Source organism: Chinchilla lanigera, unplaced genomic scaffold (assembly GCF_000276665.1).
Source record: "Chinchilla lanigera isolate Chin_1 unplaced genomic scaffold, ChiLan1.0 scaffold00033, whole genome shotgun sequence".
In the NCBI taxonomy this organism is placed as follows: Eukaryota; Metazoa; Chordata; class Mammalia; order Rodentia; family Chinchillidae; genus Chinchilla; species Chinchilla lanigera.
This window is the reverse complement of record NW_004955434.1, coordinates 2,705,471-2,722,662: the sequence shown is the minus strand read 5'-3', so window position 1 is coordinate 2,722,662 and position 17,192 is coordinate 2,705,471. Positions and strand designations below refer to the sequence as shown.

At 42.5% G+C, this 17,192-nt stretch overlaps 1 protein-coding gene across 1 annotated transcript in view; it reads right to left on the bottom strand.

Annotated features, from left to right (window-relative positions):
- Positions 1–5,993: 5,993 nt before the first annotated feature.
- The window catches only part of Klf9 (Kruppel-like factor 9), a 31,254-nt gene continuing 20,055 nt past the window's right edge, over positions 5,994–17,192 (bottom strand). Inside the window, exon 2 of the mRNA XM_005388555.2 lies at positions 5,994–9,361. Coding sequence (XP_005388612.1) covers positions 9,132–9,361 — 230 coding nt within the window. The 3' untranslated portion in view covers positions 5,994–9,131. The remainder of the gene's footprint in view (positions 9,362–17,192) is intronic.

Below are 17,192 nucleotides of genomic sequence, written 5' to 3'. Positions count from 1 at the left end.
AGATTTGAAAGTACTGCAGTGGGGTGGGGGTGGGGCTGCAGAGCTCCAGGAAATGAAATAAATGCCAGTTTCAAAAATAAACTTCAAGCAGTCTCCGGCTCAGATGCTTTTTGGAGTATGTCTACCTCTCAACTGGGTAAGCAGGAGGGCACTTAAAAAGTAAATACTGAAATGTGGTGGCTTCGTTCATAGGATTCTGAAGAGAAACAAATACCAATGATAAATTGTGATAGTGAAAGTAAACATAACTGAAATAAAGTGTAAAAGTTGATTTATTTAGGTGATTGTATGCTTTTTAGAAGTTACTTTAGAATCTACAGAGAAAACATTTTTAGCTACTAGCAGAGGCGCTTAGGAACAATAGATTACAGTCAACTCAGAAAAATGGAGAATGCACTCATCCTTGCCCCTTTTAAAAATAGGGAGGGCAGCTGTTTTGGTGGTGCACCCCTGTAACCCCAGCACTCTGGAGGCTGAGGCAGTAGGATCACTGTGAGTTCGAGGCTAGCCGTAACTGCATAGTGAGAACCTGTCTCAGAAAACAAACAAAAACAAAAAAAATGGGTAGGGTAGTTGGAATTTGGACAGCATAAATATGGCACAATAAAATTACTAAATGCTTCCTAGGAAATTTTTTTAAAAGCTTAGGGAAACTATAAACAATTTAAGACTTTCTCTCTAGAGAGACTCCTGTCTATTTTAGAACCATTCTGGTTTGTCCAATGTGTATTTAATTATGCAAAAGAGTAAAGAGTCCAGCTTCAGCAAGGGGATACAATCTGTGGGCACATTTAGGAAAAAGATTCCAATGGAGGAGAGGCTCCAAAATCAAAGGAACGCAGGTAAGTGAGTTACAGAGGGCTAGAATCCTGCTGTTTTAAGAACAGAGAAAGCTGCAACACTGGATAGTTTGCAGCTAGTGAAAATGCAAAGATATAAGACCCTAAGGCTCTCCTAGGATTAACAGAAAGCAAGCCTGCTCTAGCACAGGGTAGATGTGCTTGGTTGTTTAGAGCTGGCTTCAGAAGCAAACCTGCGTGCTTTGTGTCCCCAGGGTGTGTGACTTTCTGCCTGAGACAGCTTGAGAACACAAAGATCTCCCTTACAATAAGCAAATTCCAGTTTGGTTTGGCAGTGATTATCATCATTCAAACGTACAGGGAGGGACCTCTTGTACTTCTGTGGTTCTGGCCCTTTATAGCTTGTTCCTTAGTGTCAGTTGCATTTAGAAAAGGTTTTTACTTTTATAGGAAAAGCATAATGGAATGGCTGCCATGCGGGATTTTCCCTCCAATTATTTAAGCTCAAAGTAAACCTGATCCATGAAGCCAACTCAAGCCAGGTGGCTGAGTCTCCAGCAAAATAAAATTACCAGAGGAGAAAGGAGAACAAAATCTTTGTAGAGAGACTCTACCCATGGGACCCACTGTCCCTGTTCCTGGCATTGCCTGTGCAGCAGTAAGCAGAGTACTTGCTCTCAGAGTCTCAGGATGCCTTTTTAGCTCCTTATTAGCTAAAAATGTTTTCTTCTGTAGATTCCTACTACAGATAAGAGGGTTCACTTCTTAGGAAGCCTTACGTTACAGAAGGAGCACAGATTCTGCTTAATTTAGCATCTTTGCAAATGTTTGTTGATCTATCACTATAAAACAAGGGACGCTGATGACAAAAAGAAGTGTTCCATGGCAGTCCTGATGAATACAAAACACTCTCCCCAAAAGCAAAGCTTAAACGATAATTGTTTTAAATGGAGACCTCCAACTTTAATCCTAAATGCTAGGGGTGTGTGTGGATGTGTATTTACTGGGAGTTGAACCGAGGACCTTCTCATCAAGTTACATCCCCAGACTTATTTATTCCTTTAAAGTTCTGTCAAAGTCTTAGCCAATGTTTTGAGCTGTATGTGGTGGTGCATACCTGTAATTCTAGCACTCTGGGAGTTTGAGACAGGAAGATTGAAAGTTCAAGCCCCACCTAAGCAATTTAGCAAGATTCTATCTCAAAATAAAAAAGAAGGGCTGAGGATGTAGCTCAGTGTGAGGGTGCTGGTTTTGCTCTTCAGTACCACTAAATGAATAAATAAAACACATACCAAACTTACAAATTTTTCTGGGTTCTTTGATATTTGTCACCTTTTTTTTTAAAAAAATAGGCTTTTTGTCTACACACCCGTTCCAACACATCTGTTATGGCTTATGTACAGACGTCCCTCCAAAGCCTCATGCACTCCTAGGTGGGGCTTTTCACCTAGATCCAGGTGGCAGGATCTAGGGTATGTGAATATGGATTAAGGGTGTGTGATAACTGGATTACTTCCCTAGCTGGATTAGCATAATTCTGGGTGTGGCTGGATAGATTTACTGAAGACAGAAGACCCGTGCTGGATGTGAATGACACCAACCAATAGGCTTGTTGCCTGGATGGAATGAAAAAGGAATGAAAGACGAAGGAAGGTTGCCGCTTGTTTTTTCCTGCCTCCCTGCCATGGACTGTTTCTCTTCTGCCATTCTGCCCTGCCTTGGAGCCAGCTGACTGGACTGAAACCTCTATAAACTATGAGCTAAACTTTAACTTGTGGGTGTCAGATATTTTGTCCCAGAAATGAGAAAGTAAGTAAGACTCCATCAAAATTGTTCTTCTCCTCCTAGAGAAGCCATTTATCAAGGTCTCTAACTTTATTAGCTTATTCTCTCAATGGTTTTATCTCTCTTCATTATATTATGTGTTTAGATTTTCTTCTTTTGTTGTGGTGGTGTTTTGTCTTGTTTTTTTGAGACAGGATTTCACGGTGTAGTTAAGGCTGGCCTTGAATTCACTATGTAGCCCAGGCTGGCCTCAAATTTATGGTAATCCTCTGGCCTCAGTCTCTTCAGTACTGGAATTACAGGCATGCACCACCACACCCAGTTTTTATTGGTTTTTGGCTTTGCCAAAAGTGTGTCTATTTTATGTTAGTCTTTTTGTTTTTCCTTTTAGTACTGGGGATTGAACCCAGGACCTCATGCATGCTAGGGAAGTGCTGTAGTACATCCCAGCCTTTGAAAACAAAAATTATTTTGAGTTAGGATCTTGCTAAACTGTTCAGGTTGGCCTCCAACTTTCAAGCCTTTTGCCTCAGATTCCTGAATAGCTGAGATTACAGACACAGGCCGCTGTGTCAGGTGCATTGGGTTTCTCAAATATCTACTTCTTGGGCTAGTAGGTCAATCCCATTTGTATGAGTGCATATTAATTACACTGAATAATGAGTTTTATTGTAGGATTTTCATATAAACATATAACATGTTGATCATATCCATGTTCCGTTACCCTTCCTCATCCTCCCCACTTACTCTCTAATATTATTCTTTAGTAACCCTCTACTTTGATGTTGCTGGGTTGTTTTTTTCTTCACCTAGGTTCTACATATAAGGAAAAACAATACGATACTCGCCTTTCTGAGTGTGACTTACCATGGTGATCTTTGGTTCTACCCACCTTCCTGCAAATGACAAGATTTTGTTCTTCATATATAGCACATTTGCTCTATGCATTCATCTGTTGACGGGCACCTAGGCTGATTCCATAATTTGGCTGTGATAAGCATGGATGTGCAGGTATCTCTCTAGTAAGCTGGCTTTTGATTCCTTCTGGTATATATACCAAGGAGTAATGTGGCTGCATCATATGGTAGTTCTACTTTTCATGCTTTGAGGAGCCTCTGTACTGGTATCCAAAGTGGCTGTACTAATTTATATCATGTGTAATTACTCCTTCTCCTGCATCTTCACCAGCACTTAGTGCTTTTGTTTCCTTGACAGCTATTCTAGCTAGAGTGAAATAATATCTCAGTGCAGTTTTGATTTGCATTTTCCTGATGACCAAAAATGTTGAACATTTTTTATACAATTATAATTATTATACTTTTAAAAATTTTTATTAGTGTATGTTTGCTACATATCATAGTTACATTTGTTTTGGGGCATATAGTATATCTTGATCATTTTTGATCCCTGGAAATCTTCCTCCCTTCTTCCCTTGGTCTCCTTTCCAATCTCTAACAAATCTGCTTTTTTTATTTCTCACCATCTCTGTTTTCAATTTATATTTTGGGTTTCTTATACAAAAGAAACCAGGCAATATTTAACTCTCTGTGTCTGACTTATTTTACTTAACATCATAGTCTGGAGTTCCATTCCCTGCATATGATATGATTTTATTTTTCTTTATGGCTGAGGGATAGAGAGATGACACAGAGAGATGACAGATAGACAGATAGATAGATCTCTATATCTTTATATATTTTGTACATTAATCCTCTCTTGTAAAAATAGCTTGTAAAGATCTTCACTCTTTCTGCGGGCTGCCTCTTCAATCTGTGAATTGTTTCCTTTGCTGTGCAGAAGCTTTTTAATTTGCTCCAACTCCATTTGTCAGTTCTTGCTATTACAGTGGTCAGTTCACAAACACTTTTGTTGCAAACAATTTGGTTCCAAAACAGAAGTATTTAGCACAATTTTGTGCTTGTTTGCAAACTCCGCATCAGATGACAAACTGGACCATAGTTACCTTTCCCACACAAACACATCTTGTCCAAAATCATAGAACAAATTATGTTCTTGAACCGAGGTACCACCGTATTTCCTGCCCTATTAGAGTCCTAGTTACAAAGTCATTCCCTATGCCTGTATCTTGAAGTGTTTCTCCTAATAATTTCAAAGCTTCAAGTCTTATATTTAGGTCTTTGATCCATTTTGAGTTGTTTGTTTTTCCCTCATGCTCTTCCCAGCTTTGCTCATTTTGTGGCTTCTTGCTTGGTTCACTTTTTTCATATTTATAGAGTATAACAAAGCCCATGAGACTCCGAGTTTTTATTGTTTATAGGAAAAATTCTGAGTTTCTAATTCTCTAGGGTTTCTCTCTAATTCTTTAGGGAATTATCCCCAAGCCATATAGCATTTTTCTATTTTTATTTTCTTAAACTGAGTATAATTTGCATTTATGTTTGATCTAAGAAGTAAGAAAAAAAAATTTTTTTTGGTATCAGGAATCAAACTCAGGACCTTGTGCTTGCCAGGCTGGCACTTCTGCCACTGAGCTATATCCCCGGCCCAAAGAAAATATTTTAACTTCTAGTATTTTTAGTTTTGAAAAATTATCTCTTCATTGTTATTTTATGGCCTGCTGATACAGAATGTAGTCTGATTATATTCTATATTCATGGATATTTAAAAAGAATATGTGTATTGAAAAAACCCTGTATCTCATGTTTTAAAATTTTTGCTTTATTTTTTAAGGAGTGTTACTAGACAATGGTATTTCTTTTTTTTTTTTTAAATTTTTTTTAATTTTTATTTTTGGTTTTTCTCCGGTACCAGGAACCGAACTCATGACCTTGCGCTTGCCAGGCAGGTGCTTTGCCGCTGAGCTAAATCCCCAGCCCCGACAATGGTATTTCTTCATGTAACATTTCTGAGCCAGTTGTGATGTTACATACCAGTGATTCTAGCACTTTAGGAAGCTGATGCAGGAAGATGGCAAGACTGAGCCCAGCCCAAGAATCTTAGTGGCTTAGCAAGACCTTACCTGAAAATCAAAAGTAAAAAAGCTGGGGATGTAACTCAGTGCAAAGACTCTGGGGCTAATCTCCAGTACTATCAACCAACCTACCAACCAATAACTAATGTGCTATTTGACCCAGTTTTAAATTAAAGTACTTCTGTTTAAAATTCTATTATTTTCTATATGTTCTTTTCTGTATTAGGGACCACTGAATAATATTTGTTGGTCTTTGTTTTATCTTTACTAACCACTTTGTTTAGCCTTTGCCGTTTTGTTTTAGGTGTTTCCAGTAAAATGCACAAAAACACCTAGTCTGTACAAATACGCATTTGCTGAAAGGTGAAACATAAAATCAACTTTGCACTCTTCAAAAAGTCCCATGAGCACAAGTTAATGAAGTATCCTCCATGACGATGAAATCTCCTTTACCACACATAATGACTACGACTCAATCTTTATCATTTATTATTTTTATTTGGACAACATATATACATATGTACAAAATACCTACTGTCAGAATCCTCTTTTATAATTTGATTTACAAAAACAGGACAGCAAAATAACTTAGGTCACTAATACTGTACAAAAATAAAACTGATTCAACCGTTGTAAAGATCAGTGTCTTACAGTGTTATAGACCGTTCATCCGCTGCAAAAGGACCTCCCGATCTACCCAGAGTGATGAGTGCTGTGCTACATCTAATTGCAAACTGACAAACTAATTGGTTTCTGTAATTATAGCTACCAAATATAATTCTCAAAAGAAGCATGATGTGAGCTTAAAGCCAGGGCATCATTCCACAATGGTGAAGGGCTTTCTTCTTCCCTAACAAGGAGAGGAGATATCTTAACTCTAAAACTATTAAAGTTTCCAGAATATGACAACTACTTACAGTATTAGATAAAACAGCTTTTCTTTCTTTTTAAACACCTGCAATAGTCTTTCAAAAATTCAGTTTGGTTAAAAAAGTAAACAAAAATTACTATCCTGCATCTGGATTTTCATAAGTTAAATCCATGGTCTTTTTAATATAAAAAGTAATTGTTTCATAGTTTTAGTGTTCAACGAACTCTAGTAGTCCTATTTGAACCATACCTTGATGTAGCAAATCTAATTCGAATGCTGGTTCCTGTTTTGTGACACCGTAAAACAGGATTTATCACAAAGAATAAAAAGCCTTGATTTTATATGTTCCGTTACTGTAACATATAAGAGAATATCAAATGTGTCTGTCAACAACTTGGAAAGGCAATTACCAACTTTTTTGGGAAGTAAATTGTGCATTTTTTAAAACAAGTTGCTGCATTTGTATCCATCTAAGTGCTTGACAAAAGCCACATATAGATTTACTGTTGCAACTCTAAAGATTGTCTTTCACTGACTTGACTCTGTTCCTGCGATTCTTTCTGTGAGGGAAAGCTGAGCTGTTACAAGTTAGCAAGTTGCTAAGCAACCCCAAACTCCTCGCTCACTTGCTCACCAAAAGGCAGCGTGCAGAGTATCCTAAGCAGAGCCTTTCCATGAGCTCAGTAAGAAATAGGCAGCCTAACCTATTTCGTATGGAAGAACAGATGTCCTTGAAACTTATTTTGGACACAGAAATTAAAATTTGGTTTAAAATAAGCGTTTCAAAAATCTGAAACAGAGGTAGAAAGTGTTCTTTATTTTTCCTGACATGTTTTCTCGTGAGAAAACACTCTCCTTTTTAGCCCATGGACTGCTCCCAGTCCCTAATGTTAAAAGCAGTTCTCCCCATAGAACTACTAATACAACTACATCGGTTAAACAAAAAAATACCGTGCTAGTGATGGCTATTGTATTGGAAGTCGGAGTCAGCCGTGACCTACGCCTGCTGCAAGAGCCCCCCATTCCAAACTGGAAACGAGATGCGTCGGGTGAGAGAATGACCTCACAACCAGGTGGGCACCCTGTGTTTACACAACACTTTTTATAGCACAGAGATAAACTAGAGTGCACCGGAGCTCCCTATTTTAAACATCAGGGAAAATTGCCAGAAAATGTTACTTCTGAAGAAAAAAATGTAAACATTTCACCCCATGGTCACTGCTGACTCCTGTCGTTTGAGGTTTGTTTTTTGTTTTTAACTTGAAAACTCAGTTCATTTTTCTGGCTGTGTAAAGGCCAAAATTAAGTTTTCAGTAAATGGCATAGTATGGATGTAGTGGTTTAGGCCTTGTAGACACCTAGATACGAGATATATAGTGGTGAGGCTACCAATGTAAAAGGTACAGTGAGGTGATTTCATTCATACGTATTTCATTGGCTTAAGATCTCTGAAAGGGCCTATTCTGCAGAGTCTCCTTTGAAATCATCGTGATATTTTCCTTTGCCATTTCACTACATACAGGGATGTTTTTCTTTTCATATTTCAGCTCCCTTTCCTTTTACATGACTCTTGCACCTGACAGTGGAAGATTTATAGGAACGTGGGAAGGATATCGACAAACCATTTCTCCCTAAAAAAAGAGGCATTTCAAGACCTAGTAATTGTTATGCACCCATTCAGATAACACTGGACAGGTCAAAAGCTCCTCTCTTCGTGGCATAATGGTTATAAGACAATGCTAGCTAGAAGGATAGGAAAATTGGGACAAGTTAATAGAGTTAAAATTCTGTTTGTTCTCATTTTTATTTTTTTAAAGCACTACCCTCCTCCTCCTTCAGCATGTGTTATGTGTATTCTCCCCTCACATCTCTACCATGATTTTTTAGGGAAAGGTGTATACTGTAAAATAGATTATAACGTGGTGCAAACAGAATGTCTGCTTCTATCCTCAAAGCATGTATTTAACTTATTCATCCTCTGCATTAGAAAATAAAAGTGCAGCTTATGTTCAAAAAGTACAATCCATACAAAGCAAGGTTGAAAAGTTCCATACTTAGTGTAACCTTTCAAAGGTTCGTCTTGATTAGTATAAATTCGGACTCTGCTTACCCATTGACTATAAGTAACTTTTTTGTTTTCAAGTCTTTAGGTGACAGATCATGCTGGAGTAGATGTGCTCTTGCTTGCATAAAGACAGCTGTGCTATGGAGTTTTTTTCTTTTTAATCTCAAAAGTTAACGTGATTCAAGAGAGTGGTTTTGCTAAGAAACAAACCGAAGCACACTCGTCATTACATTAAAAGGTAAGAAAACAATTCTGAGACAGCAAGCATAAAGGCCCAGGATCACCGTGTGATACCACAAGTCAGCTCACCCAGTCGGACATATGTACACCAGTGTGAACTGGAAACCTCACCCCAGTCTTGGCCTTGCCCCTTCCCCCCACCCCCCAGAAAAATAAAGAAGAAAACAACCAAAAGCATTCGCCTTCCCTCCCGCAGTCAGAGACAGTTCTGAGAGTTGCCTCTGCAAGGGGACCAAGTGTTGACTTTGATCTTAGGCTACTGTGTGCTTTTTAAAAAACAACGCAGGGAGAGGAAAAATCAGAATATTGGCCAAAGAGCAGTGACCTCCTGCTGCCAGCATGCCTCTTCTGGGGCTTGGTTTCCATGTGTCCGCCTGTTTCCTGGGAGAAGTTTTGTCCTTCGGGGTCCGTCCTTCCCTGGCTGCTGTGGGTAGCACCTCACAACGGGTTGGCCAGTGCCTTTTTCGATCGCTTGATCATGCTGGGGTGGAACTCGGTGTGACGCCGGGCGTGCTTTGTGAGGTGGTCACTCCTCATGAAGCGCTTCTCACAGAGTGGACAGCGGAACTGCTTTTCCCCAGTGTGGGTCCGGTAGTGGCGGGTCAGCTCATCTGAGCGGGAGAACTTTTTAAGGCAGTCTGGCCACGTGCAGGGAAAGGGCCGTTCACCTAAGGGAATCAAGACAGGATACTGTTTAAGGAACGTGTCTGAAGGCAAGCCCTAGGCGGCAGTCCCTAAGAGCGTTACATTCCCCCACCCTAACCCCAGCACCTCAGAATGTGACCACAGCTGGCCTCCCTACCCAGGGGTCCAACCAACTGTGGATGGAACATATTTGCAAAGGAAACGCCATCTCTGTACTGAACACGTACTGACTTCTTGTCATGACTGTGGTACCTGGGTCCTCGTAATTGGTTCTAGAAGGCTCAATGTGTACCCAAAATGACAAGTACCAAACAAACTGTTTTGGCTGGAAAGGGTGGGGAATCACAGGGCATTCAACACGGACAAGTGCTAGCTTGAGCTTGCTGTACCAAACCAGCAGTACCAGTACCAGGGACAAAATTTTCATGCCAAAATGCATTGATTAACAAATTCAATGAGTTTCAAAGCAGCTGAGTACCAAGGTGTGACTGTATTAGCTACAAACACAGTACAACAACTGTTCACACAGAATTATATTGAAATAGGTATCATGCACAATCTAGCGATGATTTAGTCCATCAGCTACATACAAATACAACAGCTGCATTTTGTGTGAGGGACTCATATCTGAGGGGCTCCTGGAACCAACACCTGGCGGACACTGAAGGCAATCTGGAAAGAGGCGACTCAGGCTTATAAGATCCTGCAGGTGGGCGTTTATCTGGTGACTGATGTCCTTATAAGAAGAGATGTGAAGATTAGCCGACCTCCGAGACACAGCGGGAGGGCAGCCATCCACAGGGAGATTAGCCTCAGAAGGGACCAACAGCCAACACCTGCCTTGAACTTTCAGCCTCCAGAACTTGAGATGATACAGCTCTGCTGTGTGAGCCACCTAGATGGTGGGGTTGTTTTGTTTTGTGGAACTGGGGGTTGAACCCAGGGCCTCTGCAATGAACATATCCCCAGCCCATCTTTTATATTAAGACAGGGTCTTGCTAAGTCACTACCCTGCCCAGGGTGGGCTCACACTTGCAGTCTTCCTTCATTAGCCTCTCGGAGTGCTGGGATTCCAGGAATACACACCACACCCTGTTTAGTCTCTGGCTCTTTGTTACAGCAGCCTCAGCAAACTCATACAATGAGAATCATCTTCTCTAAGGAAGTAAAGCTGATATTTGGTACCCAATGGATCCCTCAGAAAAATTTTTGTTTTCATTTTGTATAATCACGGGCTTTATGAGTTTTCTCAGGGGTCCAAAGGCTGAACCCTGTTGCTACATTTCCTGGGATGAGACAGATGGGAGAAAACTGAGGCACCCGGGCCAACCAGCTTCCCACCTGGAACAGAGATGTCCCTTCGACCTCTGAGTGCCGCAGCCACTTAGCATCTGGCAGCAAAAAGTCTAGTGGCAGGGAGCCCCGGGCCTTGGGAGAGAGCCTCGATGTTCCTGAGCACCTCTGCCACATTCTTTTACTGATGTGAAATCTGTTTCCGTGCAAGGGCCGTATTTCAAGTCACATCATCTTAACACTAGAAATGTTTGTTCCCCCGGCCACGTCAGAGTCCTTCAGATATCTGAAGACAGCCGCCATGTCCTTGACCAATCTTCTCCACGCTAAACAATCCCAGTTTCTTTCATATTTCTCCTAACAGAAGAACTAGTATTATTACAAAAGTAAGCACAGAAGTATAGGTGGAGAGTGTAAGGGATCCTGTGTATTACCTCACTGGATACTCACAGGACAGCCCACAGGTTTGCTCCATCTCACAGATGAGAAAACAGAGGCGTGGAGGGTTAGATTACTTGCCCAGGGTCACCGTGTTAGAAAGCAGTCAAGGACGCCAAGCCCCGCGCTCCTAGCTGCTCTGCTGACCGCCTCACGAGGACCATGTTCCCACATAGCTCCCCATTCTATGCCTTCCTCAGAGCTACGCTATTTTGCCCGAGGCCTACTGGGAATGCAGCAAAACCCTGCCACAGGACATGCTCAGGCCAGCACAGTATGGTAACTATAATCCCTCCTGCTCCGTCCTGACCCTGCCACCCTGCATTCCCTCTCTGCGAGGACGCAGACAGGCAAAAGCCCGGCACTTGCTGTTTAAGAAGAGAATCCGACGCGCACGTCCTGTGACCGTCTTTACCCGCTCTGGGGCCGTCTGCCTCCTCCTCACACCTTCCCAAGCACAGCCCCAAGTGGCTGCTTCACAGACACAGGACGCTCGGGCTGTGGCTTCCGCAGAACTCGCAGACAGGCCTTGGTAGGTGTGAGGAGGGAGCGTTTTCTCACTCCGTCCCAGCCTCCCTGGGAAGCTAGAGAGGAGCCGCGGAGCTGGGAGCTGTCCAGCACGGTGCATCCGAGTCACTGGAAAGCGTTCCCCTCCCCATCCCGGTTTCTCTGAACTCGTGTATCTTAGGATCATCTATACATGACTGCGTTTTTGTTTTGGATGTTGTGCCGTTCCCTAGGCACAGCAACGATCTAACACCCTGTACGATCTACTTGTTCTTGTGGGGAAACCCAATGAGGCAACTTAATCTGCAGCCAGCTCTCTACATGCAGGCCTAGTTACCAGACCACCCGTGGTGGCGCGCGTGTTATTTGTTTTTCTTTTAAGACAAAAGATGTTCATGTACAGGTTGCTTTTTCCTAAACTAAAACCTCCGTATTCAGGTTTAATTGCGGTGTTGGCCCTTTGTGATAAAGAGGTGGGTCTGGGGTTGCAGTCTGGGCCCTCATCTCTGAAAGGGTCGCCATGCCTGGTCTGAAGGGATAATCCTTCAGATTATAATCCTCTGTGCTGAAGAACTACGGCAACAAAACGGGAACAAGCCAGTGACCGCTAGCTCTGCCCAGAGAGGATGAGCGCCAGGGGCCAACGTGGACAGCACTCCTGCGGGGGCCCAAAAGGAACAACAGCCAGAGAGCTTGCACCTAAAACTCCACGAAGACATGAAGTTGAAAACTATACTTCTGCAACCTGTATTGGTTGAGTAGCATTTTTATCCACTTTAGCAGACCACCGAGCAAAAGGTGACATGCAGATTATCACAACCCAGCGAGGCTCAGCTTCTTGCAGCAAGGACAATGTCACATATGACTTTTGCCTACTCATGCTGCTGAGCAATTAATAAATGCCCAAACCTGTATGCAGTCATCCCTCAGCATCCGAAGGGGATTGGTTACAGGACGTCCCTGACTTAGTCACAAAACTGTGGCTGCTCAGAGCCTGTATACAAAATGGTGTCGCAGATTTGCACGCAATCTAAGCACATCTTTCTTCCCCCCGAGACAGGGTGTTGCTAATGGATTCCAGGCTGGCTGTGGTAGTTAACTGACTGTGCCAACTTAGTAAGAAACACCCAACTAGATTGGCTCGGCAGAGCTCTGGGTGTGGCTGCAGGGATTTACTGACGACAGAAGACCCTCCTGGGTGTGAGTGGTACCAACCAATAGGCTTGCCGCCTGAATGGAATAAAAGGGAAAGGAAGAAGGAAGTCTTGCTTCTGTTTCTTCAGAGGAGCTCCAGTCTTCCCCTTCCCCTTGGATTTTACCTCCCGGTTTCCAGCATGGACCCTTCAGCCTCCTCATTCAGATTTGAATGGACACTACATGAGCTCCAGGCCTTTGACCGGGCCCTTCGATCTCCGGCACACATGCAGCCCTTTCGCATGCGTCCACAACTAACTCTGGGGGAGGCCATTGTAAGCCAATCTCATAAATCCTTACATATCCGTATAGCTTGCATTCAATGTTTGTCTAGTAAGTACCGACTGCTACCCTGGCTATAAACTCACTGTGTAGCACAGGCTGCCCTGGAACTAACTTGCAGCAACCCTTCTGTCTTGGCCTACAGAGTGCTAGGTTACAGGCACGCACCACCAGGCCCAACACATTTCCTCATATACTTCAAATGAGATCTGGATCACTGACTGCACCTAATACACTATAAATGCTATTTAAAACATACTGCATTGCTACGGAATGACGGCAAGGGGAAGTCTGTACGTGTTTAGTAGAAGTCCACTTTTTCTAAGTATTTTCAATTTGCTGTTGATTGCATCCATTGATATGAAGCCATGAACAGAGATGTGTGTGTATGTGTGTGTGTGTGTGTGTGTGTGTGTGTGTGTGTGTCTCATCTGGACCAAAATGTGATCCAAAGTTACTGGGTTCCTGGAGAAGACTTCTGGACTATTCTAGAATTACGTTGAAGCGAAGTCCCTTCTAATCCCAAAGAAGTATTCATGGGGAAGTGCTCTTCTAAACATGCTCTATTAAAAATATGATGTGGGACTTCTCAGACAAGGAGATACAAATGGCAAATAAATATATGAGAAAATGTTCAACATCATTAGTCATTCGAGAAATGCAAATTAAAACAACACTGAGATTCCACCTTACCCCAGTAAGAATGGCTAGCATTAAGAAATCAACCAATAACAAATGCTGGCGAGGCTGTGGAGAAATAGGAACCCTTCTCCACTGCTGGTGGGAATGCAGACTGGTGAAACCACTGTGGAAATCAGTTTGGAGATTCCTCCGAAAACTAGGCCTAGAGGTCCCATTCAACCCAGCTATCCCCCTGCTTGGTATTTTCCCAGAAGATCTAAAAACATCATATCACAGTGATGTATGTGCACCTATGTTCATAGCAGCACAATTTGTAATTGCTAAAATGTGGAAGCAACCCAAATGTCCATCCACTGAGGATTGGATAAGAAAATTGTGGTACTTTTATATAATGGAATATTACTCAGCTGTAAAGAAACATAAACTCAAGGCTTTTATGGCAAATGGTCATAACTAGAGACCATACTCATAAGCGAAATAAATCAAACATACATGTGCAAGCACTGCATTGTTTCTCTAGTGTAAAGCCTGAAAGAGTTAATTTAATCTAGGAGATATGATAGACATTGAGAAGTGATAGGAAAGCACTCATAGGTAAAGGATAACTGGGATATGGGAAAAGAGAAGGGAAAGAAGGAGAAAGTTTGTATGTATGTATATGCAGGATAGTTAACACGGGTGTTCTACTGTCCTGTATTTCCTTGCTGAAAGAAACTGTCAGTGAGGCATTGGTTGATTAGCTTTGTATGTCTATATGTGTTTTCATGAGAAACTACATTGAAGATATCAATTTGTAATACAATAAGCATTGTTAATTCCCTACCACTCTGTTTGTAACTCTGTAATGTCTGTACTGATTCTATGCTATTTTGTAAAATGTTGTCGGTCTGTATTTTCCTCCTTTAATTTCTAAAATTAAAAAAATAAATAAATAAATAAAAATATGATGGGACAGAATTCGTACAGGGATCAGTGGCAAAAAAATAAAATATCAGACAAAACATCACCTACTCTCCTTCTTGCCATACGACATGCAGAGGAGAAAAACAATGAAAAGGCAAAGTTCAGTGCTTTCCCAAAGCTGTTCCAGACAGAAGCCCACTGGCGGTAGTTTTTTTGGAGGCATGGTCTTGTGGTTTAGCTTATTCAGCCGCACGTGTTCTTGTGTCCTTCAACTGAGTCATAGAGGAAGAGGTTATTTACTTGAGGCAGTCTGTGTCTACTGTGGGAAAAATGCTCAGAAGACCCATTTGCTGTGGCCTCCAGTTCCCTCTGTCCTAGGAAATGGCTCTAGACAGTGGTGGTGCAAAAGTGTCATGAAGCCTGAATGAGGTATAGGTAGAGAACTGTTACCTACTCATGCTTACAGCTTACATATATGGTATTTCAAGTGTAACCGGGATCCACTGCTATGGAACTCGTAGACTGCGAATAGCTACTTGTCATTTTGTGATTGTTCCCATTGTTTCTATCTAATACAGATGCTGCCACTGACCTGGCATCTTTATTCTGAAATGTTTCAGAGAAAAGAGGGGGACACCCACAGAACCCAGAGAAATGAAGGGACAAGAGCAGTCTTCACGAGATCACAACTTGTATAACTCTAACAGTTTCTAAGCATGGAACAAAGATCTGCTTGGAAGGAAGTTGCTAGTGTAAAGGACTTCTGATCACTTTGATTGTTCTAGATCCTTTGGGAAATACTAGGAGATTTTGGGCAGTGATCTAAACCAGGGGATAGCAAGCTACAGCTCACCAGCCCAGTCCGGCCTGCCATGAGCAAAGACCACATGGCCTGCCATGAGCCACAAAAGAAGAGTATCTCCTGGCAGGAGAAAGTTGCATGAAATTTACATTTTCATGCACACATACTTAAAATTTTATGGGAAGCACCACACTCATTCCTTCATGTACTACCTGTGGCCATTTTTCTCTGCCCCAGCAGTGTTAAACCTCTGTGACAGGCTACATGGACCAAAAAGGTGAAAATATTTACTGTATGTCCCTTTAGAGCAAGTTATCTAACCACTGACATTAATTTGAACTTCTACTTTGTTTACACCATGGGTTATAAATTCAAATATCTTCATGAAGGCTGGGGCATACATATCTCAGTGGTACAGTGCATGCCTACCACAAGTGAGGCCTTGGGTTTGATCCCCAGTCCTACAAAAACAAACATCTGGGCACAATGGCACACACCTGTAATCCCAGAGGCTCAGGAGACTGAGGCAAGAGAATTCCAAGTTGGAAGCCAGCCTGGGCAAGTTAGCAAGATCTTGTCTCAAAAACTAAACAGGGCTGGGGGTAACTTGCCTAACAGGCACAAATCTCTGAGTTCAATCGCCAGTACCCCCACAACCAACCAAGTACACAAATGTCTTCAGCAGCCAGATACACAACAAAATAAACACAATGTCAGGAGCACTGGATCACAGGTTGGAATCCATGGTCAACGGAAGAGTGCTTTTCCATTGAGAGGCATGCAAATTTGACACTTCATGAAACAGTGCTGGCCAGTGGTGTGTGTGCTGGGTGGATCCGGCTTGGGGACCCGGAATTTGCAGCCCTCTGAAAACTCTTCCGTCTCTTTATCCCGGTGGACAGTTTCCATACAACACTCCTATGGGATCCATCCCCTCATGTCAGTCAATGACAGGTGCCTGACAAGCTATCATTGAGAAAAAAGTGAGAGCGTGCCTTGTACCTAAGAAACTACAGCATGGAGAAAGCAGATGTATCGAGGCACAGGCAGGAGGAAAAGTGGCTTGTCTTTTTATCCCAAAGCCTGGGGGTAAACCAAGTCAGGCCCTCTCTTATCTCAGAGCTGAGGTCCTGAGGGGAATGGTCAAAGTTCTTCATATTAAACACACCACAGGGCACAGAACCATTAATGAGAAACTCTTTAAGCCTGTGCTTAGTATTAATAAGCGAGTTACCATCCTCTGGGGAAGGAAAAAACCAGGCTTGTACCAGTGCTTTATTTCTGGCCTTCGCAGGAAAACACACCCAGTGGCAATGACACGATAAACTCCGCCATACTGGAGCAGAGCTGTTAACAGCGCAAGTTTTCCTCATTATTTATATATCACTCCCCGCCCCTTTCAGCAACAAGCTGAGCACCTCTCTCTGACAGACTTGGTTCACAGTAGAAAAGATACTGGATCAAAAAGCTACTGAGCATTGCACAGAATGTGTAAAAGACTCTGCCGACCGGACCAGGCCTCCAGAATTCTCCTGGGCCTGTGGTGGGTAGCGAGAGAAGCCAAGTGGGCCTGCTGGCCAGAGGAGACCTACTCTGCACCAAGACAGCTGGTGGCTGGGCCGGGTCTCCCTCCCCACATGCGCTTAGGTGACAGTGCGAAGGGAAGCTCCTCCCTGGGAAAGCCCCGACCTGCACCAGGGTCAGGTCTCCCATACACGGCAAGGGCACGGCTCGGTTACTGATGCACTCAACCCTCTGCTGGCTCCCTGAGTCCAGACAGGCTGCTACTGAGA